The sequence below is a fragment of the Hippopotamus amphibius genome, chromosome 12 (genome assembly GCF_030028045.1).
Source record: "Hippopotamus amphibius kiboko isolate mHipAmp2 chromosome 12, mHipAmp2.hap2, whole genome shotgun sequence".
NCBI lineage: Eukaryota > Metazoa > Chordata > Mammalia > Artiodactyla > Hippopotamidae > Hippopotamus > Hippopotamus amphibius.
This window is the reverse complement of record NC_080197.1, coordinates 104,701-127,592: the sequence shown is the minus strand read 5'-3', so window position 1 is coordinate 127,592 and position 22,892 is coordinate 104,701. Positions and strand designations below refer to the sequence as shown.

Genomic DNA, 22,892 nt, shown 5'->3' with positions numbered 1-22,892 from the left:
TCCCACCACGGGTTCTCCATCTCAAAAGCCTGCAGGACCCTGGCCTCGAGCCCCACACAGCCCCCTTATTGCCCTGGGGAGCTGACTCCCGGGGAAGTGGGTTGGGTGGTCCATACCCACGCATGGAAGTTTACAGAGCTTCCCACCCCCTGGCTCTGTGGGGAGACAGATGACGGAGGGGAGAGGAGCGTCCGGGGCTCTCACCTCTGCCCCCGGGGGGCCTGCAGGAGGGCAGGCATCGCCCCCGTCAAGGGCTCACAGCAGCTCCTGGACCATCAGCCCTCCTGGCTTCACCTCCCTCCAGGGAGGCTGGGACCATACCAGGCAGCAGCTTCTGGGCGGGGTCTGTGCTGCCACATCGCGCCAACCTCCATCCAGGGTCCTGTGGCTCAGGTCAAGGCTGCACGCTTGCGGAGTTGTTCCTGCCTGGGGGTGCAGGCTCAGTGTGCCAGCGAAGGGCATACGTGGCAGGGCCCTGAAGCCTCGTGAAGGCCATGGAAAACCCCCATGTTTGCGCTTTGCCCTTGGGCCAGCCTCAGGTGATGGTTCTGGGGCACCTCGGAGGGTCCTGGTTCCCAGCCCTCTGAAAGCCTGGTGGTGTTTTGCCTACAGTGGGAAAGACGCATCGTGCAAAAAGGAAATCGTCCAGCCTTGATCTCATACACACAGATCTTATATTAAACACTCAACATTGTAATGAGCCATTCATTTATTTAAGTGGGGGTGAGTTATTTCATTAATTTTTTGCAAACTGCAAGCAGCCATTCTGAGATGCGCTGTTTGGAGACAATCTTCTGCTCCCCAGGGTGAGGGTCTGGGGTGGGGCCCGAGGTTCGGACCCTCTCCCTGTGCCGCACGGGGCCCGGCCCCACATGACCGCTCCCGCTTGTCTCCCCTCAGCTGTCCCACCCCCGGGTGCACGGGCTCGGGACACATCCGGGGCAAGTACTCCAGGCACCGAAGGTAAGGAGGCTGGAGGGCCCTCGACAAGGTTGCTGGGAAAGAGGTTGGGCTGCTGGGGGGTTGGAGTTGCTCTCCTGATCTGGGACCTTCGTGGGCCTAGAACCTGCCACCTCTGCTCTTGGCTGTCGAGCTGCGGTGGCCTCCCAGGTGACCCTGTGACTGGGAGGCTGAGCGCTGCTGTGGCATGCCGTTCCGGTGGCTCCCCGGCAGGGCTGCTGTGAGGCTGGAGGAGTCCCTGCGGGACAGCCCAGAACAGAGCTGCCATACATCGGGGTGACCGTTCTCACGGTTGTCATCCCGGGCTTCCACTGGACCTCACGGGCCCCTGACTGTGGTGCCAGGTCCGGGGGTGGGTGAGGAGGTGGAGAAGGAAGGGCCTTGGGGGTGGGGGGCGGCGGTGGGCACCGAGCAGAGCGGCCTGGGCCGGCCCCCCGCCCCCAGCCATCTCCAGGGTGTGGGCGGGGCCCGCTGAGGTCAGGCCGTCCCAGAAGAGCAGGACGCGAAACGTAAAGCGCCGTCAGGTGCTTCCTGACGCGGACAATTACGGTGACACTTTGAACACATCAGTGTGCCAGTCTCGAGTCTGGGGCTTTGGTGGAGGTGAGGTGATGAGACGCAAAGAGGAATTTTCGGGACAGGAACGCACGTTGGAGGGAGGAGGGCGGGGGCCCCCAGGAGGTGCTGACGGGGTGGCCCGACCTCCTCCCTCCCAGCCTGCAGAGCTGCCCTCTGGCCAAGAAGCGGAAGCTGGAGGGTGCCGAGGCCGAGCACCTGGGGTCCAAGCGGAAGGCGCACCCCCTGAAGCTGGCTCTGGGCGAGGGCTACGGCACGGACAGCGACGACAGCGAGGGTGCCGAGGTGAAGGGCGCCTCTGTTTCCGATGAATCGGAAGGAGCTGCGGAGGAGGACGAGGCCGGGGCCTCAGGACAGGAGGAGATTCATCGCCGCGCGCCAGCTGAAGGTGCTTTGTTGCTCTTTCTCCCCCGAATAAAAGCGCTTAGTGTGGCCCCGGAGAATCGCAGCCTGTGAGCGGGCAGGGCTTCCGCGCGCGAGGAAGCCCTGCTGAGAACAAGGGCCTCTTGTCCGATTTTGTGGGGCTTCCTGGGGAGGGGCCGGCGCTGGGGGGTCGGGGGCCCAGGGGCGTGTCTGTGTGTGAACACTGTGCATCTGGACGTGTGTCCGCGTGGGTGAGAGATGGAAGGACAGACGGGTGTGGCTGTGCGTCTGTGTGGCGGGGTCTCGGACAGGCCCGCCCCACCTGGCCTCGGGAGCGCCATCTGGGTGGGGGCAAGGGGGCTGCTTGGTGTTAGGGGAGATGGTGGGGGTGTCCAGGGACGCTGAGCCAGGCAGGGGGAACTGAGGGGGTCTCCCTGCTGGCACCTCCTTCCCTGCGGAGCGCCCAGCCCTTCGCAAACACTAGTGTGAGGGTGGGACGCGTCTGTGTCCCAAGACCCTGGCCGACTGCAGGGTCCTGGGGGTGCGAGGCCTGAGGCCCAAACCCCCCGATACCGCCCAGCTTCTGGTGTCCTCACCTTGAAGGTCTGAGGTGGATACTTATTTCGTTCTGGAGCCACTTCAGGGAGGGTCCTCGCCCCCGCCTCCTTGCTGGGGACCTGCTCTGCTGAGAGGCTTCAGGGCCTGGGGACTCTCACTCACTGGTTTTCTCCTGAAGGAGGGAGTCTGGCCTCAGGCGTCCTCCCTGGCTTGGCCCCTTCTGGAGCGGGAGGACTGGGCTGTCTCCTGCGCCCTGGGGGTCCTTGTCGAGGATTCCAGGGGGCCTGGATGTGGTGAGCACCCACTGCATCTTAGCCATGGCAATTCAAAGACAACCTTTAAAATCAAGTTTTACTGCTTCTCAGTTATGAAACAATTAAAAAAAATCGGATCCATTCTTTGAGCTCCATTTTATGAAATGCAGATTTGCCTGCTTTAAGAGAGTGCACATAACCTGGAGGACCGTTAATCAAAAATATCAGAGTAATTTTTAGCTTCAAAAATACAGCAGCGATTTCTCCATCTCCCTCCCAACATAAATTTACTGTGATCTCCAGTTGCAGGCAGAGGGGCTGATAAAAACAGCCACACTGAACCCATTTCTGGGGGTTTGGTGTCCCCCAGCTGCAATGGGGCAGGGTGGAGGATCCAGCGGCCTGGAGATCTGTCCTCCTTTCCTGTGTGCCTCCCACACGGTTTCTGATTTTGTGCAGGAAGGAGCCCCGTCGAGGCTCATTTTGGATCCAATCCCATCAGCAGCCTCACGGGCTCCTCCAAGGGCAGCTACAGCAGCTATCAGGAAATCATCGCAACTTCTCTCCTAAATTTGGGCCAAATCGCTGAAGAGACATTGGTTGGGGAAGACTTGGGCCAGGTGGCCAAGCCGGGACCCGGCATCGTGCACCTGGTCCAGGAGGAGGCTGAGGAAGGAGCCACCAGTGACGAGGGGGAGAAGGACGTCTTTGTGCAGCCAGAAGATGCAGAGGAAGTGATCGAAGTCACCAGCGAGCGCTCCCAGAAGCTGTCTCCCCAGTCTCTGGAGGGTGTGGCCAGTGAGGAGTCTAGCCAGCAGAAAGTGGCCCTGGGCAATGGGGAGGAAGAGGAGGAGGAGGAGGAAGAGGAGGAGGAGGAGGAGGAGGAGGAGGAGGACGAGGAGGAGGAGGAGGAGGAGGAGGAGGACGAGGCCCCTCCCGATGTGATCTGCCAGGAGGATGGCCCCCACGCCCCTGCCCCAAAGGCCCCCGAGACCCGGCGCCCGGCGCCTCCCAGCCCCACGCCCGCACACTCTGTCCTGGTGGAGGTGCGCTCTGACCATGGCAAGGACGAGGACTCACGCTCCCAGAAGTCTGCAGTCACGGATGAGTCGGAGATGTACGACATGATGACCCGCGGGAACCTGGGCCTCCTGGAGCAGGCCATCGCCCTGAAGGCTGAGCAGGTGCGGGCTGTCTGTGAGCCGGGCGGCCCCCCTGCCGAGCAAGGCCCGCTGGGCCCCGGCGAGCCGGGGAAGGCCGCGAGGGCCCTGGATGCCGCCCGGAAGAACTACTGCAGCAAAGGTAGGCTGGGCACCTGGCCCTGCCCCACGCCCTCCCAGGGATGCACAGTCCCGGACCTGTGGATGTGTTCCAAGGCCTTTATGCACTGGGGGGCAAGGGGGGGTGGGAGGTGGTGTGGGCCAGATAGAAGCAGACTGTGGGCGGTGAGGCAGGTGGCCAGGCTGGGAGCACTGGGCAGTGCTGAGCAGGCCCGAGCCCCGGAGGACAGTGGGACTGGTTCTCAGGGACTGACTAACACGGAGGTGTGGATGGTGTACAAGCCCTGCACAGAGAGAGGCCGGCGACAGAGAGCTCAGGAGGGCGGCACCTGGGAGAGGCTTGTGAACCCCTTAGGGTGCCCCTGCCTGCCTGGTGGGTCAAAGGACAACTTCCTCTCATTTGAATCATGCAGAACCCCCCAGGGCGCTGCCCGCCCTGGGGTGGGCATTCTGAGCACGGTCTGTGACTTCTGTGTTCTACCGAAGGGGACTGACGGCTCCATCCGACGTTCCTCTGGGACACTGGCTGTGCTCTGGGGACCATGTGTGTCCTGAGAGGCATTCCCTTCTGCCCCACGCTTATAGTGACCTCTCTGGGCCTGCAGAGCCTTGGTGAGGTCAGTAATTGAGATTTGGGGTGAAATTTCTGCCCAAGCCTTTATTAGCTGCTTTGGGTAAGTTACTGAGCTCCTCTGTCCCCGTCAGGTGTCGATACAAAGGATGTGTCCTGGCAGGAAACTTGCCGCCTAGCTTCACCTCTCTGTGCAGAGGCCTGGTTCCCACCCCGAAGCCAGTGGGCCTCACGTGGCGTCAGCAGGACAGGGCAGAGGCACCAGCTGTTTGTGGGTTCCTGAGATCTGTGCGCTCTTCCACGCAGACAGCTGATGTGGACAGTCTCTCCAGGGTCCCCTCGCTGTCCAGCTCTGGTCCACTTCGGGCTCTTGGGCAGCCTGGTCGCTCTCCTCTCTGGACAGCCAGGGGGAAGGATTGTGAGCCTCCCTGCTCACCACTCCCTACCCAGCGTCCTGGCGGCCCTCTGACCGATAGGTCTTGTGTGTTTAGATCCCTCAAGAGCTGAGAAGCGTGAGATCAAGTGTCCGACACCAGGCTGTGACGGCACTGGCCACGTCACTGGGCTGTACCCGCACCACCGCAGCCTGTCTGGCTGCCCCCACAAGGACAGGATCCCCCCGGAGAGTGAGTAGCTCTGCATGGCTCAGGCCACCTCTGGTGTTTATGTGGTGTTCGCATGGAGGAGGGGCCCCCTGGGGCCCTGCCCCTCTGGACTGGCACGTCCGGAAGCCCAAACTTGAGCCCTACAAGTGCAGGGACGTGGAGCGTGCCCGGTGATTCATCTTGAGACGGCAGCCTGGATCAGGGCCCCCGGAAGCCGGCCACAGACACGGGCACCCAGGAGGGGAGGCTGGGCCCTAGCGCTGGGGAGGGGCTGCCGTCTATGTTCTGAAGGCTCAGGAGGAGAGAGGCTGTCCTTTCTTCCAGGCGAGGGGCAGGAATCGTGACCATTAAGTTGAGAGGAGGGAGGTTGTGAGGCTGAGCTGGTTTCTGCACCAGGGAGGCCAGGGCCGCTGTGGGAAGGGTCGTGCCCTGACGGAGCCGGGCCTGGGCCCCTGCTTCCTCTGCAGCGGGTGGTGCTCACTGGCTCCCCCTTGCCCCCACCCCCCCGCTGGTTGTCTTGCAGTCTTGGCCATGCATGAGAACGTGCTCAAGTGCCCCACTCCTGGCTGCACAGGCCAGGGCCACGTGAACAGCAACCGTAACACGCACAGAAGGTATGAGGCTGAGCACGTGAGGGCTGTGGGGGCCCCTTCCTGGGACAGGGCTCGGGCTTGCTGTGTCCCCCTGCGTGAGGCCCTTTGGGGTGAGTGCGAGGTCAGGGCAGACCTTTGGCGGGAGCAGAGCAGCACCTGGAGGTGTGGTTCCCGAGAGACCAGAGGGTGGATGGAGGGGTGGGCACGCACGGTGCAGAGAGGCTTGCAGCCTGTGGGGACAGCCAGGTGGAGACGGTGTTCTCCTGAGATTCGGGAAACCTCTGGACACTAGCTGGTGCTCAAGGCAGAGCCTCAGCAGCTGGGACGGAGCCTGGCTGCCCTGTGGGGGTGCTGAGACCCTGGTGCTTTAGTTGTCTGCTGTCCTCTGGCGAGAGGCCACTGCAGCCCCTGCCCTCACCTCAAGGCAGGGGTGGCCGCAGCCGTGGTGGGAGGTGCCTTTGCTTGGGCGGATGGCACTCAGCTGGAAGGAGGGCCAGAGTTTCTGGAGGCCCAGCCACTGAGAAGAGGCTACATGCCCCCACACTGCGGTGATGACGTCACCTCTCCTGGCCGATCGCAATTTCTCATTCCTGACAGTGAAGCTGTATCTGCGATGTCTTGGATTGGGTGCTTTCCTGGGAAGGACCTGTGCCCTCCTGGTGTGACCCTGGTGGTCTGTGTCCTCCCGGGTCAGCACCCAGTTCCTGGCCCATGGGCTGGCATAACGTGCGCGGCTCCGGCTGGTGGTGGGGGGAGCGGAGGGAGGTGAGAGGCAGGCCCGTCCCCCAGACCCACGCAGAGGAGGTGCCCTTGCCCAGAGCCCTGAAGAACTTTAGGGCATTTTGTCTCCGTGTGTCACTGGCTTAGAATTTCCAAAACCAGACACTGACCGACCAGCTGGTGCTTTGAGGGCTTGAGGACGGAGCTGGGGGGAAAAGCCCTCTCTGTAGGAATAACAGCCTTCCCTGGGCTCCTGCTGGTGTCTGGCTCCTGGCTCAGACAGGCGGGGCCTGGAGGAGAGGTCAGCTGTCTTCCCGTCCTTTCTCTAGTTTGTCTGGGTGTCCCATTGCTGCTGCCGAAAAACTAGCCAAATCTCATGATAAACAACAGCCACAGACGGGAGACCCTTCCAAGAACAGCTCCAACTCGGATCGGATCCTCAGGTGAGCGGAATGGGCCACAGGCCAGCAGGGGTGTTCTCGAACCCAGGCTCATGCGCCCAACGTGCAGTGAGGCCAGACAAACCCAAACTGGGCTGGCGTTTGGAGCAGAGAAAGGTTTGTTACAAGAGCCGAGCGAGGAGAGCGGGGGCTCGTGCTCAGGAGACCTGAATCCCTGCAGGCTTTCAGGCAGGGTCTTTGCAGACAGTGTGAGGGGAGAGGGTCCAGAGGGCTGAGCAGCTCACAGACCTTCTTCTGATCAGCTGATGGTGAGTCACGGGGTGCTGCTTCAGGAATCTCAGCCTTCTGGTTCCCACCAGTCTGGGGGCCACATGCTTGTGGTCGGCATGTCGTCACCCTCCTCCTCTGGGTGGGGCCTCAGTTTCTGCAGAATGACTCAGAGACACACCTCAGATCGTCACCTCTGTCTCTTCAGGAGGAACGAGGAGCCCTGTGACCCTGTTGTCCTATTAACCGATTTTTAAAAAAATTTATCTTTACTTTTGGCTGTGTCAGGTCTTAGTTGCGGCACACGGGATCTTTTGCTGTGGTGTGTGGGCTTCTCTCTATTTGTGGCTTGCGGGCTCCAGGGCGTGTGGGCTCTCCAGGTGAGGAGCACAGGCTTAGTTGCCCTGCGGCATGTGGGATCTTAGTTCCCTGACCAGGGATCGAACCCGTGTCCCCTGCATGGCAGGATGGATTCTTTACCACTGGACCACTAGGGAAGTCCACTATTAACTGATTGAAACTGCTCTTTGGAACCAGGAAGGCCTAGGGGGCTTAAAGGCTTCTTTTTCCTACAAAGAAGAAACGGGGACACAGAGGGGCTTTTGTACCCAGGAAGGCCCTGCAGGGTCCTGCTTGGTTTCTGGGGCTGCCTCCAGAAATGCCCAGGGGGCGTCTCGTCTCCCCGTGGCTGCAGGTGCACGTGTGTGAGTGTGTGTCCGTGCTCATGTGTGTGTCCGTGCTCGTGTGCTGGTGTCTCCCAGGGCAGAGCTGGAGGGCAGTTTCGGGGGCATCGACACCTGCACGGCTGCCCCTGCCTTGCTCTCCCTGAGGGTGTCTGATGTCCCCACTTGGGGCCGTTCAGGGATTTGCTTGTGGAGTTGCTGGTCCTGCTTGGAGAGAGTAGGCCACCCCGGCCGGGGGCCGCGCCGTCCAGGGAGCTCTGGGAGCTGCTCTCCCCAGGATGGACCCTGGACTGGGGAGAGGACTGGGTCCAGGTGTGCCCTCCGTAGCGCCGCCCCGCAGCCCCTGTGGCGCCGTGTGCTTAGCAGCAGGTGCACGTGTGTGAGTGTGTGTGCAGCCGTGTGCACAGACGCGGCGCATCAACGAGGGCGCTGAAGAAGGACCATTCAGAATGAGTCTGCTGAGCGTGACTGTGCCGCGAGCCCCTGCAGGTGCCACCACCAAGGCCAGAGGCTGAGGAGCTTGCCCAAGGCCACGTGCTCCCCGGCCAGCTGCCTTCAGAACCTCCTCCCAGTGGGACCAGTTCCCTGGCATTCACCATGCTGGGGACTCGCCCTCACCCCCGTGTCCTCGCTCAGTAAACGTCCTCTTCCCTCGTCTCCGAGGACCTAGAACGGACTCCTCTCCCCGCCCCAGACTCCTGTTCCGTGTCTGTCTCCCAAAGGAGCGTGTGGGAGACCAGGGCCCCCGTACTCTGCCGTAGGCCCAGCGCCAGGCCGTCCTGAGTGCGGGCGACGGCACAGACACGGGTCTGGAGCGGGGTGGGCTGTCTCCGCTGCCCACCTGCCCCTTCCCTGGCATGTGCCTGGCAGAACCTCAGCCCAGGAAGCGTGGCCGCCCACCTTGGCCTCCGAGGGTCTCGTGCGAGAGATCTTTGCCCCCCTGCACCGGGGAGCCCTTGCAGCCCTGTCCTTGGGGCACCCTGCACTCTGGCTGGCTTCTTTCGACCAGGTAGCGCTCATGAGGGTGGAAGCTGCTTCTTTCCTCCATCTTGTTCCCGTTCCTTCTAGTTTCTTGTCAGTTTTCTTGCCTTGATCCAAGTCACTGACCAAATGCCAAACCACCAGGCAGGTAAGGCTTGTCAAGGCCAGGATGGGGGCCAAACAGGTGCCGAACGTGGAGGTTGTGCCCCAGGAATGGGACTGCAGTTTGCTTGCCTGTGAAAGTGGGACAACAGCGTTGTCGACTTCAGAAGTTTCTTGTGAGGCTTGAATGAGGGCGTTTTGTTTCCCGGGCGCTCAGTGAGGAGCCCAGAATGGTAGCAGTTGTGGCCAGGATGCGGAGTCTTCTGTCCGTCCAGGCTCTGTGGGTCCCGTGGGGCACGTTTCTTGGTGTTGTACCCCGGGGTGTGGGGAGACTCTTCAGAAAGCTTTGCTGGCATCATGGACACTGAGTCTGCTGCTGGCTGAAGCCCTGGCTGAGGAAGCCACCAAAATGTGGCACAGATGTTAAGTTTAGGGCTCTTTTTCCCCCGGGGGTGCCTGAGCGCTCACCAGCAACTTCTCAGATGCCACTGGCCGGTCCAGAGGGGCCCCCTGCCCTTCCTGAGGAAGGAGCGCCTGCTCGCCCTCTGGTGGCATCAGTTTCCCCAGGCCCTTCAGAGCTGGCCTTATCGTGGTTGCAGGGTCTTCCCGGCACCAGGCTCCTATTTTTGGGTCACCCTCAAGTTCTCATAGTGCCTGGCATCTTGGGGGCCTCACCTTTGGTCCCTTCTTAATTCCACCGACCCACCCTTTCCAGGCTGAGGTTGCTGCTCAGCTCTCCCAGGCTTCCTTCGCTGTTCTTCTTCCCTCTGAGCTGGCTGGTACACGAGCTGCTCCGCAGGACGTTACAGACCCCATGGCCTTTCTGTGCCAGCTGGTCTTCCTCCTGCCCTGGCTTCTGTGCTGTTGGGGCTCATGTCTTCGCACCATCTCTCATGCATTCAAAAATCTGAGCTCTCCCAGAGCATCAGTAACAGTGACCAAATGCTTGCAGTGGTCCTTTCACACCTGTCCTTAACCCCCAGGGGCATCTCTGACTTTAAGCAGAAGACAGTGGAGGGCAAGGCCCCTCCCTGGGAAAAGTTGATTCTCAGAAACACCCCCCATGTCCCCTCTAGGCGCCCAGCTCCCTCCTCTCTGAGGAACTGTAAGCTATTCCACCTCCAGAATTCTGCCTTGGCTGCCCGCCACCTGAAAGGATGCTCCCCACCAAGCGCTCAGAAACCTGTTCTCCTCATTCCCTCCTCTGGCGGATGCTGTCTGCAAGGGGACATGCACTGTTTCTTCGAGGCTCCTCGTGCTTCTTCCCTGCAGCAGTTCTTCCTGTACATCAGCCCCCAGGCACCTGGCAGCGGTGGACGTGGGGGAGGGCCCGCTGGGTTTCTGTCCGCGCTGGCTCTGAGGGACGGCTGGGCCAAGCTGTGGTGCGGGCATGGGGACGAGGGCACAGAGGCCTTGTGCCCTGTCTTGATGCTTCCTGTCTGCGTGCTACCCTCCAGGCCCATGTGTTTCGTGAAGCAGCTTGAGGTCCCCCCATATGGAAGCTACCGGCCCAGCGTGGCCCCCACCACACCCAGGGCCAACCTGGCCAAGGAGCTGGAGAAGTTCTCCAAGGTCACCTTCGACTACGCAAGTTTTGACGCTCAGGTTTTTGGCAAGCGCATGCTTGCCCCAAAGATTCAGACCAGCGAAACCTCACCGAAAGCCTTTAAATGTAAGTTGGGGAAAACTGCTCCTGGGAGGTGTAGTGTCTGGGGTGCAGCGGAGGAGGAAGCCCTCACCAGGCGCACGTAGGGGCCCTCCACCCTGGGGCCCCACGGTCCCAGTCCTCCGCGGCGGCTTTCTCAGAGCCTGTATCTCACCCACGGTGCTGCCTCCACGTTCACCATCAAACTGGGCGTGTCTCCTCACTACACGTGAAACAGAACGCAAGTCCATTATGGTGTGCGTGTTCAAAGACTTAAGAACGTCGCTGACGTGGTTCACCCCACAAGGGTGCCCTCCCTTGGCCGTCCTTTCCCAGTCAGTTTATTCCAGCTCAAGGGCTGGGGGTCTGGGGAGGGTCAGACAACTGCTGTGCTGAGCCATTTATGATATGTGCACAAGCTTTGTGGGTGCTTGCCCTCACAACATTCCTTCCTACAAACCTTTGAGAACAAGCTTTCCTGTCTTTTTTTTTTTTTTGGTCATTTATTGCACTATTTTGTGAGTTGGAAGCCTATTAGCCCTGGAAATACGTATAAAATGGAAAATCACCCTAGCGTACATTACACTGGAACTGGCAGCTGCTGGTGGGTATTGTCAGCCCCCAAAATCGGCAGTGATGAGTTTCCTACAAGTTAATAGTAGAAACACTGACCAATACAACTGCCAGCTGGAGCGCGAGCATCTCTCCAACTTGTTAGGACTGAGGGCTTCATGCCTTCATGCTAGGCACCCACTTAAACTGGGGCAGTGGAAATTTGCTGGTGATATCCAGATTACTTAGAAATCGTACCTGAGAGTGATCTTATGGTTATAACACAGTTACTAGAAAAGATAATGTTTTATGCCTTCATGTGTCACGTTTATTTGAACAATAACGTTATGTACTACAGCTGTGGCTACCGGGGGGTGGGGTGGCACCAAAATCATCCTTTTGAGTTGTTGTGACAAACTTTTCCTACTTGAGTGATATTCCAGACACTCCTCCTATTTACAAACCTTAGTCTCTCAGTAAACATTCACGGATAGACAACTTGTTTGCTTGAAATGTCAGGAATGCTCGAATGTCTTTGGAGGCTTTGCCCTTCTGCCCAAGCTATGGTCGAGACAGAAACGGCCTTCTTGATACCCGACAAGGGTGGGGGTAGAGGCGGGGTGTGCGTGTTCAGGACAGTGGGTGGATGACCTAGCCTCGGGCCCACCTTCGTGTGACTGTGCCCTGGGTGCTCCCAGCCACCCCAAAGCCCCCCCGCCCCCACCCCACGTGTCTGCATGGCCGCCTGCCGCTGGGGTTGTACTTCAGCCTGCTGTTGTTCCCTCTTTGCAGCCAGACCTTTCCCAGAGGCCTCTCCCCCCAGGCCCAGCCCCTGCACTTCATCCTCCTCTACAGGCTTCGACTGCGCCCACGACGCGGAGGCTGCGCATATGGCCGCCACCGCCATCCTGAACCTCTCCACGCGCTGCTGGGAGATGCCCGAGAACCTCAGCACAAAGCCGCAGGACCTGCCCGGCAAGGTTGGTGTGTCCCTCGCCGGAAGGCCCCTTCGGAGGCAGAGAAGGGGGCTGGGATGTGCAGTCAGGGCTGCGCACCCCCGCGTGAAGCGGGCTGGGCGAACCCGGGGTCTCCTAGGTGGTTCCCGCTCTTTCCTCGTCTCCCTCCTGACCGTCGCCCTGCGGGCCGGAGACTTCGGATGGGGCCCCCCCTGCGCTCTGCGCGCTGTGCCCGAGGGCTCCTCGTGGCTCCCCAGGCCCCAGGGCCCGGCCCGCGGCTCCGGGCTCTGGCGTGCGGTCCAGGGCACCGCCTTCTCGGCGGCTCTCCTCTTCTTGTCTGGCTCTGCTTCCCTGAGAGGGAAGCGCCGTCGGACTTTCCGGCGAGCCGGGCAGCGGACCAGGAAGCGCCTGTGGGAAGGGGCCCGTGTCCGACACAGGCGTCGCCTTCGCCCCGCAGGCCGCGGACATCGAGGTGGACGAGAACGGCACGCTGGACCTGAGCATGCGCAAACACCGCCGGCGGGAGGGCGCCTGCGCGGGCGGCGGCGGCGGCGGCGGCGGCCCGGGCGTGAAGTCGGCCGACGCCTCCCGGCGCCAGGGCAGCGCCGGCGCCCCCAGCAGCTCCGTGAGCGCGCCCCCGCCCAGCCACGCCTCCCGCCAGGACGAGTGGGACCGGCCGCTGGACTACACCAAGGCCGGCCGCCAGCGCGGGGAGGAGCCTGAGGAGGTGGGTGCTGGGGCCCCCGAGCTGGCCCACGGTGCGCCGGCCTCGCCCGGGGCCGGTGTGAGCGCACGTGCGTCGCCAGGCAGAGCCTCCGCGGGGCCTGCCCCTGTCCACGCGGGGGTCTGCCCCCGCTGGGCAGCTAAGCCCACCTTCCCGGAGGGGTTTTCGCCCTCGGGCCAGTCTGTGGCCCGTCCTCTGCAAGAGACAGGCGGCCTCCTCCCCTCTGCAGAAGTGCTGGTCGGCACTCATGTGGTTCTCCGCGGGGATGGGGAGGACAGGGGCTTTTATGCAGATCCCAAGGGGGGTGATTTGGGAATGGCTCCCAATTCCTCGGTTTTGTGGCCCTGCCACCAACCCGCTGTGCAGGTTAGGGACACCCTGAGCTCTGGCGGCAGCCGTTTCTCACCATCCCCAGGAAACTTCAGGCACCTGGCTCCCTGGACAGAGGCAGGAGAAAACTCCTGGTCTCAGGAGCCCCTCTGGTGGCCAGTGGCCTGAGTCCCGAGACAGTACTGCCTGGTGAAGAGCAACAGGCCCGGCCTTTGTCTTGGTGCTGCGGTCTGGGGGCGGCGGAACATGCCCTTCCCAGTTACTGCCCCCACTTGAGATGGGGGCCGATCGAGGGCTTGTCCCCAAAGAGGCGAGCCTCCTGAAAAGCAAAGCCCTGCCCTGAGGGCACAGCTCCAGGTGGCCTCTGCACCATGTGAACAGGCCTGCGGGTGCCCTCCCAGCCTCCTCTCCTTGCCAGCTCCCACTCCCAAGAGGGCAGAGGGGGGCAGATCCCTGTGGAGGGAAGCGGGACCAGGAGGCCCCTGGAGGGGGTGGTGCGTGTGGGTGGAGGCGGGGGCAGGTCCCTGTGCAGGAGGAGATGGGGGTGGTGAGGACTCCTCTCTGAGAACCCACCCCTCCGCAGTTCCCTCCTCCGGGTCAGCCAGGGTCCCTCTATCTGCGGACTTCACACGCACCCCCACTTTGCAGGGGAGCTGAGTGGGCCCCGGCCTAGGTCATCTGGCTCAGTCGCATGGCTGCAACTCAACGCCAGGCCTCAGAAGGGGGCCACCTCCCTCAGAGTGAGCCCGCAGTGGAGGGAGCCTGGCTGGGGATGCCCACCTGGGGCTGGCAGGAGGATTTCTGCCTGGCTGGTGGGGCCCAGTCTGAGGCCTGGTGGAACCCTCCTGCTCCTGTTCAGGGCCACCAGTGCAGCGTTCCCGCATCTGCTATCATCCTTGCTCAGTTCTGCCCCTGTGACCTTACCCCCTTGGCCTCTCCTTTGGCTCCTTCTCTTTCCCTGCCCCTTTCCTTGACCCCCAGCTCAGGCTGGTCTCTCTGGCCACTTGGTGCCCCCCAGCCCCTTCACATGCCCTCTGAGCATTCTCTTCCCCTGCTGGGACTGTCAGGTCATCTGTGGGTGACCCGGGGCTCAGAGGTCCTGGGGTTCCTGGCCTCGGAAGGCTGCCACTATGCCCCTTGGTCGACAGTCCACTCTCAGCAGGGAGCCTCAGCTGACCCCAGGCTTTTCCTCTCCTCCCCTGCGCCCTCGGCACAGGCGCCCACGTCCTGCTGGGTTACCCCTGAAACACCTCCTGGATCAGGCCTTCCCAGTCCCTCCACGAGACCCTGGACTCCCTGCTCAGACTCTCCTTCCAGCTCTGCCCGAGGCTCCTTGAGCATCCTGGGTGGGACTGCTGTCCCTACTCTTTAGCCTCACCTCTCACCCAGCTCTGGCAGCAGCCGCCGCTCACGTCCATCTCACACCCCGGGCCCTGTGTCTGTGGGCCTCTGGGGTGCGCTCCCTGCTCTGGGGCAGCCTCTGCCTCTGTGCTTCTGGGGGGCCCCCACTTCTCCTGAAGACTCAGCTCAAGTTGAGGCCCTTCGTCCACCCAGCCGTGCCTTGTTCAGTAATAGGAACAGAGGCAGCAGCCGTGGGCCTCTCCTCGTCCCACCCCAGACGTCCTGGGAGGGGCCGCTGTTGTTTCCCATCTAAGAGAGTGGTGCCCAGGAGGTCACACAACATGCCCGGGACACGCAGCAAGCACCAGAGCTGAGATCCGAGTTGTGATCCACCACGGGGGCTAATGGTCTGCTACAGACTGACCTGTAGGTCACTGACCTTCCTGACTCCTGAGGACTCCTTTCCTGCCCCTGGACGGAAGGACTGTCCTTGTTCACCCTGGCACCCACAGCACCCTGCCCTTGGGTGGTGACTGAACACTTCCAGATCCCGCGTTCGCGGTCAAAGTGCTTATTAGGTGCCTGCTGCGGTCGGGTCGCGGTGCTGGCTGGGGGCGGTGGGGCCAGATGGTCCCAAGGTCACTGTCATTATTTTTATCCTACTTTGCACACTGCGCCTTCTCATCGTCACAGCGTTTCCGCGAACACTTCCTTAGTGCCGCCGTCCGCTGAGCGCACCCTGAGCCCCGAAGGAGCCGCGCTCGGTGTGTGCTCTGGTGTGCGGAAGGCGGCCCAGGGCGGGTGGCCGGAGGTGACCCGCCTGCCTGAGGCCGTGGAGGGCGTCAGAAGCGACCGCGCTGGGCAGCACCCGGGGCTCCTCGTTCCTAGTTCAGCTCAGCGGCGGTGGGGGATGTGAGGGAGCGCCCCAGCCCCTCGGGGTGCTCGCTCCTGTGTCTTGGGGGGATACGTCTTCCTCCTGCGTCCGGAAGACAGGAGACTCCAGAAAATGCCTCTGTGGACACCGTTCTGAAAGGTCCCTCTCCCTCAGCCCCCGGGTCGGGCGCCCGGCCCCCCGCCAGCTGGTTAAAACCTCTCCCTGCTGGTTTTTTGCAGTCAGAGCCAGCAGCCCATTCTTTTGCTTCTTCTGAAGCAGATGACCAGGAAGTGTCGGAGGAGAATTTTGAGGAGCGGAAGTACCCTGGGGAGGTCACCCTGGCCAACTTTAAGCTGAAGTTTCTCTCCAAGGACATAAAGAAGGAGCTGCTCACGTAAGTCCCCACCTTGGACGACAGGACCCCTCAGGGGACCTCCACCCTCCGCAGTCTGGAAGGGAGCACGCCCTGGTGGGAGCCTGTGATGACCGAGCCGGTCCCTGCCCAGCCCCGTGCTAGCTATCCTCCTGGCCTGGCCGCCTTAGTGGGCAGAGGCCGAGTCTCCCCTACTCCTCTCCCCGGGAGGGCCAGGCAACGGGGGACGTTTTCCCTTCCTCCCTGCACCATGCTGGCCTCTAACCCACTCCTTCAGGCTGATAAGGAGTGAGGACGAGCCCCTGTCTGGCCCACAGAGCAGGCAAGGGTTGAGGGGGTTGGACCTCTCCTGAGCCCCCGCGGAGCGCCTTGCCCTTGGCGCCCAGGCCCGAGGTGTGCTCTGCCTTGGACTCAGTGCCTTCGGCTCCGGCAGCCTGAGCTAGTTTAACCAGGTGCCGCTGGAGAAGGGGCAGCTGCTGGTAGACGCGAGCCACCCCATAGCCTTCTGGTCACTGAGAAGCACCTCCCTTCGGGGCCTGTGAGAGGCCTGGCACCTGCCGCTCCGGTGGTCCAGCGCTCACCTGTGCTCAGTTTGTTCCTGGGCTTCCTCTTCCTGCCCCGAACCCTACCGGCTTCCTCCTGCCCGGTAGCTGGCCCTCCCCACGATGGCTCTGGTCTGGGGCCTCGTCCTCAGGGAAGGCCCTGCCCCATCAGGAAGGGGCTTCCTGCCCACCCGTCCACATGCGTGCACACGTGTGCGCGCACAGCACGCGGGCGTCACAGGCATCCTGACTTTAAGCTGAGCTTCACTCTGGTTCCCTTTCTTTCTTAAGTTGTGTGGGAGAAACTTGCAGTCGGAGAGGCGAGGGCCTTGCTCTCAGAGCTGGTTGGGGGGGAGTCACTCCTTGGCTCTCGGGGGAGCCAGGAACAGGTGGCAGCCGCCCTCCCCACGTGGGCCCAGCCTGGGGGGGTGGGCCTGGTGGGGGTGCCTCGCTCTCGATTCTGACGCTCTGTTTCCTTTGTCCAGCTGCCCCACCCCCGGCTGTGACGGCAGTGGCCACATCACTGGGAACTATGCCTCCCACCGCAGGTTCGTCCCCCGCTCGGGTCCGGCCCGGCCTGGGTGCTGCGTGGCGGGTCTTCCTCCTCTGCTCCTCTGCTCCCCCTCTTGGCTCACCCCGATATCCCGTCTCTTCTCTTTCAGCCTCTCTGGTTGCCCTCTTGCTGACAAGAGCCTCAGAAACCTCATGGCTGCCCATTCTGCTGACCTCAAGTATGTCTGCCCTCCCGGCCTCCCGTCTCTTGGGTGGCTTCCTTGCTGTGCTCGCTCCTTTCTTGAGGCTCCAGCCAGAATCAGCCTTCACCAGGGCTCGGCCCCAGGCCGGCCCCAGCTGGAGGCATGGGGCCATGGGGCAGAGAGGCAGGGCCGTGGAGGGGCTCATTCTGCTTGGCTGGGGCTGTTGCCGCTGCTGCCTGCATCTCCCTGCTCTGAGCGCCGCTGACCGCCTGCCCTCTCGGGCCCAGGGCCGCTACAGGCCCCTGTGCTCCCCTCGGCCCCACCAGCCTCTCTGAGGGTTGAGGGCCAGGAGGGCCAAGCGGGGATCGGACCTGCCTCTGGCTCCTGGTGGCCCGGCCCATTCTCTCCCTCTCCTGAGGACCGTGGATGGGCTGTCTGGGCCCGCTTTCCTCCCACCGTGGAGATCTGGGCAAAGTCCCGAATTGGCCTTGACTTGTAAGTCTCCCTGTGGCTCCGAGGGCTGCAGGCTGTGCGGCTCTTGCTAAGTGAACTGGATGCTGGTGATGGCGGAGAGCACTCTGTGCACTTCCTTCTCCCGCAACCCCTTCTAGCTGCTTCCGTCTTGGCCCTGGTGCCCTCCCCCACACGCCGCTCCTCCACGCTTACCCCTGCTCTTTGCTGTGCCCTCTCTCTGCTTCCACGCCTCCTGCCCCTGACACCCAGGCAGGGCAGCCCTGTGGCACCAGCCACTCTGGCTGGTGGCCCTGCGCAAGCCAGGAGCAGGCATCCAGAGGTTTCCTGGCTCTCAGCGTCCTCTTGGGGCTGGAGTTGGGGACTGTGATTGCCTTTGGTTTCATGCCTTCAGCTGAGCTGTGACATCGCAGCTGGTGTGACGGGGCACTGGTCCTGGGCTCCCAGGCTGAACCGAGGTTGCGGAAGGAGGGCCCCCTCTTGGCCCCTTAGGTCACTCCCTCTCTGGGAGGTTCCTCCTGCCCTGAGCTTCTGTGTTGGGGGCCCTGAATCCAGGCTGGGTTTCCCTGGCTCAACCGATCTGGGGCCAGAGAGGAGCTGGGGCTCTGGTGCCTGTAAGAAGAGGAGCCACGATTGCCGAAGGCTCCTGGGGACCTGAGCTGACTTAGAAATGGGCCGGGAAGCTCCAGGTCTCTCAGAGTGTCTGGGCCTGCCAGCCTCATTTTTGTGCCTCTGGGGAGCCTGTTTGGTCCCAGCAGCCAGGAGAAGCGTGTTGTTGCCTGTTTTACCAGCGGGGCCTTGATTCCCGCAGACGAGGCTGGGCAGGGCTCATGAGCAGAGGCGTCTTTCTGGGAACCAGCGGCTTCGATGCCAGCACGTGCTGAGGCTCAGTGCATCATGGCAGGTTCGCATGTGCGCTCACTCACCCCTGGGGCCCAGCGCCAGAAATGCAGTGAGGCCCTCCACCCTGCAGGCGCAGGATGCTCTTCCCCACCCTCCTCTTCCCTCTTTCCTTCCTCTCTTCTTTAACCATCTTTCTCATGATCCTTTCTCCTATTTTCTTTTCCAATTTGACTTGCTTTTCTAATTGATCAGTTTTCATGATTTTCCAGTTTGAGGGCCTGAGTAGCCCTTTCCCTGCAGAGCAGTTGGTTGGGGGCCCTGGAAGGAACACGCAGACTTGGTCTGGGTCCAGAAAGGTGGCTGACAGGGAGGGTCAGCGCCCCTTCTAGGACTGAGAGCCTGTGAAGAAGTGTAGCCCTACTTGTTTGGAAGTTAGCGACGGAAAGTCTTCCTCGTGTGAAAACAGATCACGCGCCAACTCCCTCCGAAGCGCTTCTTTCCCCAAGGGGGCCTTCTTGGAGCCTACTCCTCGCCTCCCTCAGGCCCTGCACGCGCCTCTCTCCTTCCGCCGCTCCGTGGGGGCCTCGTGGCAGTGTTGGGTGAAGGTGACTCGTCCACAGTGGGGCAGAGGCCCCTGTGCTGTGCCTTGCACACGCGTCTTTTACGGCGTCCCCCCATCAACACCTGTGTGCAGTGACAGTCGCAGACGATGTGTTTTCTGTGTGTTAATCAGATCCCCAGGGCACGTGTTCTTCCCTTCCATGTGCCCAGCGTGGTCAGGAGCTGGGGGCTCGGCTGCCTGGGGCTGCATGGCCCACTCCACGTGTGGGCATTCAGAGCGCAGCCACGCACCCTGCCACCCTGCCAGGGCGTGATGGGGGAGCTCTGCACAGGCTGGGGGACAGCCCCGCCCCCAGTCCCGGCCACGGGACAGGGATGGGGGTGGGGTGAGGTCAGGTGTGCGCCAAGCTGCGTGGATTCTTCCTTTGGCCCAGACGATGCCCTCAGAACAGACGGGGGAGGGGTTCCTGAGGCTGCCCCGTGAGCCCCCCACGCCGTGTCAGTGGCCGATGCTGCCGGCGCCCAGTGCAGACACTGCTTCTCCAGCCACGTGACGTCACCCTCTCTTGGACGTGACTCTTGGGGAAAAGCCATTACATCAGGCCGGCAAGGAAGGGGAGGGGGGTGGTTCGCCTTCCTGGAGCAGGAGTGCCCCACGTGTGTGTTCGCGCCGTGTTGCCTCCCTGTGACCCGAGATCCGCTCACAGGCACCACTAAAGGCTGCACCTCGCAGGAGTGTCCCTCACAGACCAGAGCTGTGCTTACGGCCACAGAGGCCTGGGGTTGCGTGGACCCGCCGCCCTGGCCACTGCCTGCAGCATTGAGCCCATGTGCTCCGAAGCTGAGAAGGAGCAGGAAGGAGAAGTGCCATTCTTCCAGAGGGTGTCACAAGGCCTAGGCCTCAGCGCAGAGGCCCATGTGAGAGACACGCTGCGGCCCAGAGGGCCTTCCTGAGCAGTTGGTGTCCTGGGACCTTGGACCACGCAGAGACGCAGAGTGTCAGAGCAGGAGATCCCAGCAGCTGGGGTTCATTTGAAAGGGTGATGCTTTACCTGGATAGAGGTGGTGGGTGGTTTCCATTAAAACACAAAAGCCTCTTTGCCCCAGATGTGGGGGTTGAAATGTGACCACACGTGACTGGGGTGGGAGGCATTACAACCTCAGCGGGGTCTGAGTTACCCCAAAGCCTGACAGGAGGGAGGTGGACCCATTGTCTGGCTGCTAGGCCAGGGAGGGCCAGTGTGTGGCCTTTGGGGCAGGGATGAGGAGGGCACCCCGAGAAAGTCTGAGGAAGGAGGCTCCTGGGCATCTAGCCCCCCCGTGTCACCATGCCAGCCTGCTGGGAGCCGGCAGTGTCGGCCTGCTGGCATCTGGGAGGAGGACACGAAGGAAGAGCCTTGGACGCTGCCGAAGCCTGGGCACAAGGGAGTGCTCTGCTGATTGACAGGCCAACACCCATGTCCTGCGTGAGCCGTGCTCGGCCCAGCGACCCTCTGGGACCACTTTTGTGCTGAGGAATGACCTTGGCTCCACAGTTCTCTCTCTGTGTGTGAGGATGAAGCCAGAAACGGCAGATACGCACCCAGTGAGAACAGGCTCTCCAGATGCAAGTGCCAAGGTCCTGCTGGGCCCCACAGGCCGGAGCCAGGCCCTCAGGAGGGACGGGGCATGCGTGGCAGGCCCGCCCCAGAGGAGAAGGCCTCCTGAGGGCCCACCTGCAGGACCTGGCGTGCTTCGCACTCAGATGCCGGCAGGAACGGATTCGTTTTTCTTCAGTGTACAATCAGGAAAAAATAAGAAAACCCAAGCTGATGTATCAGAGGGGAATTACTACCTTCTACGTGATGTGTTCATCAAACATTTTGGGTGTATAAAGTTTGGCTTTTGTGTTTTGTGCCTCCCCTCCCTCCCCTCAGCCGGTGTCAGCCACCCCTCAAAAACCTGCGCCCACGTGAACTCGGCGCTCACCAAGTCGGAGTCACGCCCCAGCGTCACCAGTGCCCGGGGGTGGGGGGTGGGGCGTGTCGCGGGTGCTCAGTGCAGCCCTCTCTGAGAGCAGGCCGTCTCCCTCCAGCAACCTCAAGGAGGATGAGCTGGTCCTGGGTGTGAGGTTTGCATCCCGAACACTTGTTTAAAGGCCCACATGTGTTCTGGAACCTTGTAGTCCAGCCTAGTTCTCTGCAGGAGGCTGAGTCAGGAGCCCGTCGTCGTGCAGTGGAAACATGCCCTCCTCTTGGCCCTCCTGGGACCCCTTGGGGAGGCTGGGAGGCCAAGTTCTGAGGCCCTGAGGTCATGGCAGCAGGCCAGCTGAGATGCATGTGGCCATTTGTGAGACTTAGTGGGTGGGCCTGTAGGGGGCTGAGTACAGAGACATCTTCTGTGGCCAGGTGGCTTCCGTGGCTCTGGTCCCAGCTCTTCTGTCCTCCGCAGGTGCCCCACACCCGGCTGCGACGGCTCCGGCCATATAACGGGGAACTACGCATCGCACCGGAGGTGAGCCTGCTGTGCGCTGGGTGCCAGGCTGGCGGGGGTGGGGGTCTCCTCCTTAGACAAAGGTCCAGGCTACAAGTAAGACATTAATGTTGGTGCATCCAGAGCCTGTTTCATCCCTTTAATCTGAATTATCGGTGTTCCCAGAGCCTGATTAGCATGCCCTCTTGGCCAGAGCTGGGGGCCCTGCCACCGGGACCTGCCGGGGCTGTTGTCACAGAGCTTGAGGGGAGGGGTGAGGCAGGTGGGTGTGAGAACTTGCTGTCCTTGGACCAATGTGGCATTTTTTCCTCTTTCAAAACCAGCTTGTCAGGCTGCCCTCGTGCCAAGAAAAGTGGAGCCAAGGCTACACCCACGAAGGATGACAAGGAAGACCCTGAGCTGATGAAGTGAGTCCAGGTCTTGCGGGCCTCTTGGATGCTGTGCGGACTTGGGGTTTTCCTGTATTTTATTATTTTATAAGCTCCTTCTGTATTCCATTTGCATTAATGTAGCTGTGACAATGCCAGTTTTTACAGATGTGCTCATACCGTGCACAGGCACACCCTTGCAGACGGGAGCTGTGTGCATTGTGTGGAGGGCACACACGTGTACTGGCTTCTGTCTGGGCTTCTCAGGTCTGCGGTGTTTGACGGGCTGGGAGAGGCAGGGCGCCCTGCTGCGCGTGCACCTCCGGCACCTGGACATGGGCCTCCGGGCGTGGGCAGCCCTGGGCACTCACGGTCATCGCAGACTGCATGGCCTCTGGTCTGGAGGGAAAGGTCAGGTGCAGGAGTCAGGGAGGAGAGGATGGTTAGAAAGACACCGAGTGTTTGAATCGTGTGTGTCTGTGTGCTCCCACACCTGTGAAGGGAGCTGATGTGCAGTGAGAGAGCCTGGGAGGGTCACCCTGAACTGGGACCTCCGCACTCCTGTGGGAAGGAGAGAGGACATCCTGGGCCTCAGGTGATCAGAGTTCCTGAAACCCTCTACGGACCCTCTCACTGGAGGTGTCTGACATGTCGTAAACCCTGACCGTGACCCTGACTTACCTGGTGGGGCTGCTATCGCTGCAAACTTATCCTTCCAGAAGGACCCCCTGAGCTCCCCACTTGCAGGTGGGGGCAAGGCTGTGCCACAGGGGCAAACAGGTGACCCACCACCCAATTTGCCCAGGACTTTCAGAGCTGACACCGGGTAGAGCAGGCACGGTGTCCCCTGGGCAGGTGAAGACTGGAAGAGAATGGCTCTGGGTGCCTGGCAGCCCAGGAACTGGGGCGGCTTGGCTGAGCAGGGCCCGCAGGCGCACGGGAAGCAGGTCTGCCCTGACCGTGTCCCCCGGGGGCCAGGAGCAGCTGCACTCTCACCTCTACGGAGGGAAGCAGCCCGGCCCGCGGGTCCGTTGCCCCTCCGGGGAGCTCGCCCCAGCTGCGCCCTGACGTCTGCTCAGCCACAGAGGAGAGGCCTCACTGACCACCATCACGGCCCTCAAAGGGGACAGGCCCACCAGCTGTTTGCTGGAGTAAGACAGTGGCGTGTTTATTTAAAATACACAGGAAAACTGTCATGAATGCTAAATCAGAAATGCAAAATGCATGGCTG

General features: G+C 61.8%; 1 protein-coding gene across 1 annotated transcript in view; it reads left to right on the top strand.

Annotated features, from left to right (window-relative positions):
* The window catches only part of MYT1 (myelin transcription factor 1), a 36,088-nt gene that overhangs the window by 5,499 nt on the left and 7,697 nt on the right, over positions 1-22,892 (top strand). Inside the window, exons 3-16 of the mRNA XM_057702274.1 lie at positions 901-963; positions 1,677-1,924; positions 3,171-4,013; positions 5,054-5,188; positions 5,691-5,781; positions 6,810-6,923; positions 10,372-10,586; positions 11,967-12,091; positions 12,525-12,794; positions 15,576-15,730; positions 16,737-16,799; positions 16,914-16,982; positions 21,252-21,314; positions 21,617-21,700. Of these exons, the coding sequence (XP_057558257.1) occupies positions 901-963; positions 1,677-1,924; positions 3,171-4,013; positions 5,054-5,188; positions 5,691-5,781; positions 6,810-6,923; positions 10,372-10,586; positions 11,967-12,091; positions 12,525-12,794; positions 15,576-15,730; positions 16,737-16,799; positions 16,914-16,982; positions 21,252-21,314; positions 21,617-21,700 (2,538 nt within the window). The remainder of the gene's footprint in view (positions 1-900; positions 964-1,676; positions 1,925-3,170; positions 4,014-5,053; positions 5,189-5,690; positions 5,782-6,809; positions 6,924-10,371; positions 10,587-11,966; positions 12,092-12,524; positions 12,795-15,575; positions 15,731-16,736; positions 16,800-16,913; positions 16,983-21,251; positions 21,315-21,616; positions 21,701-22,892) is intronic.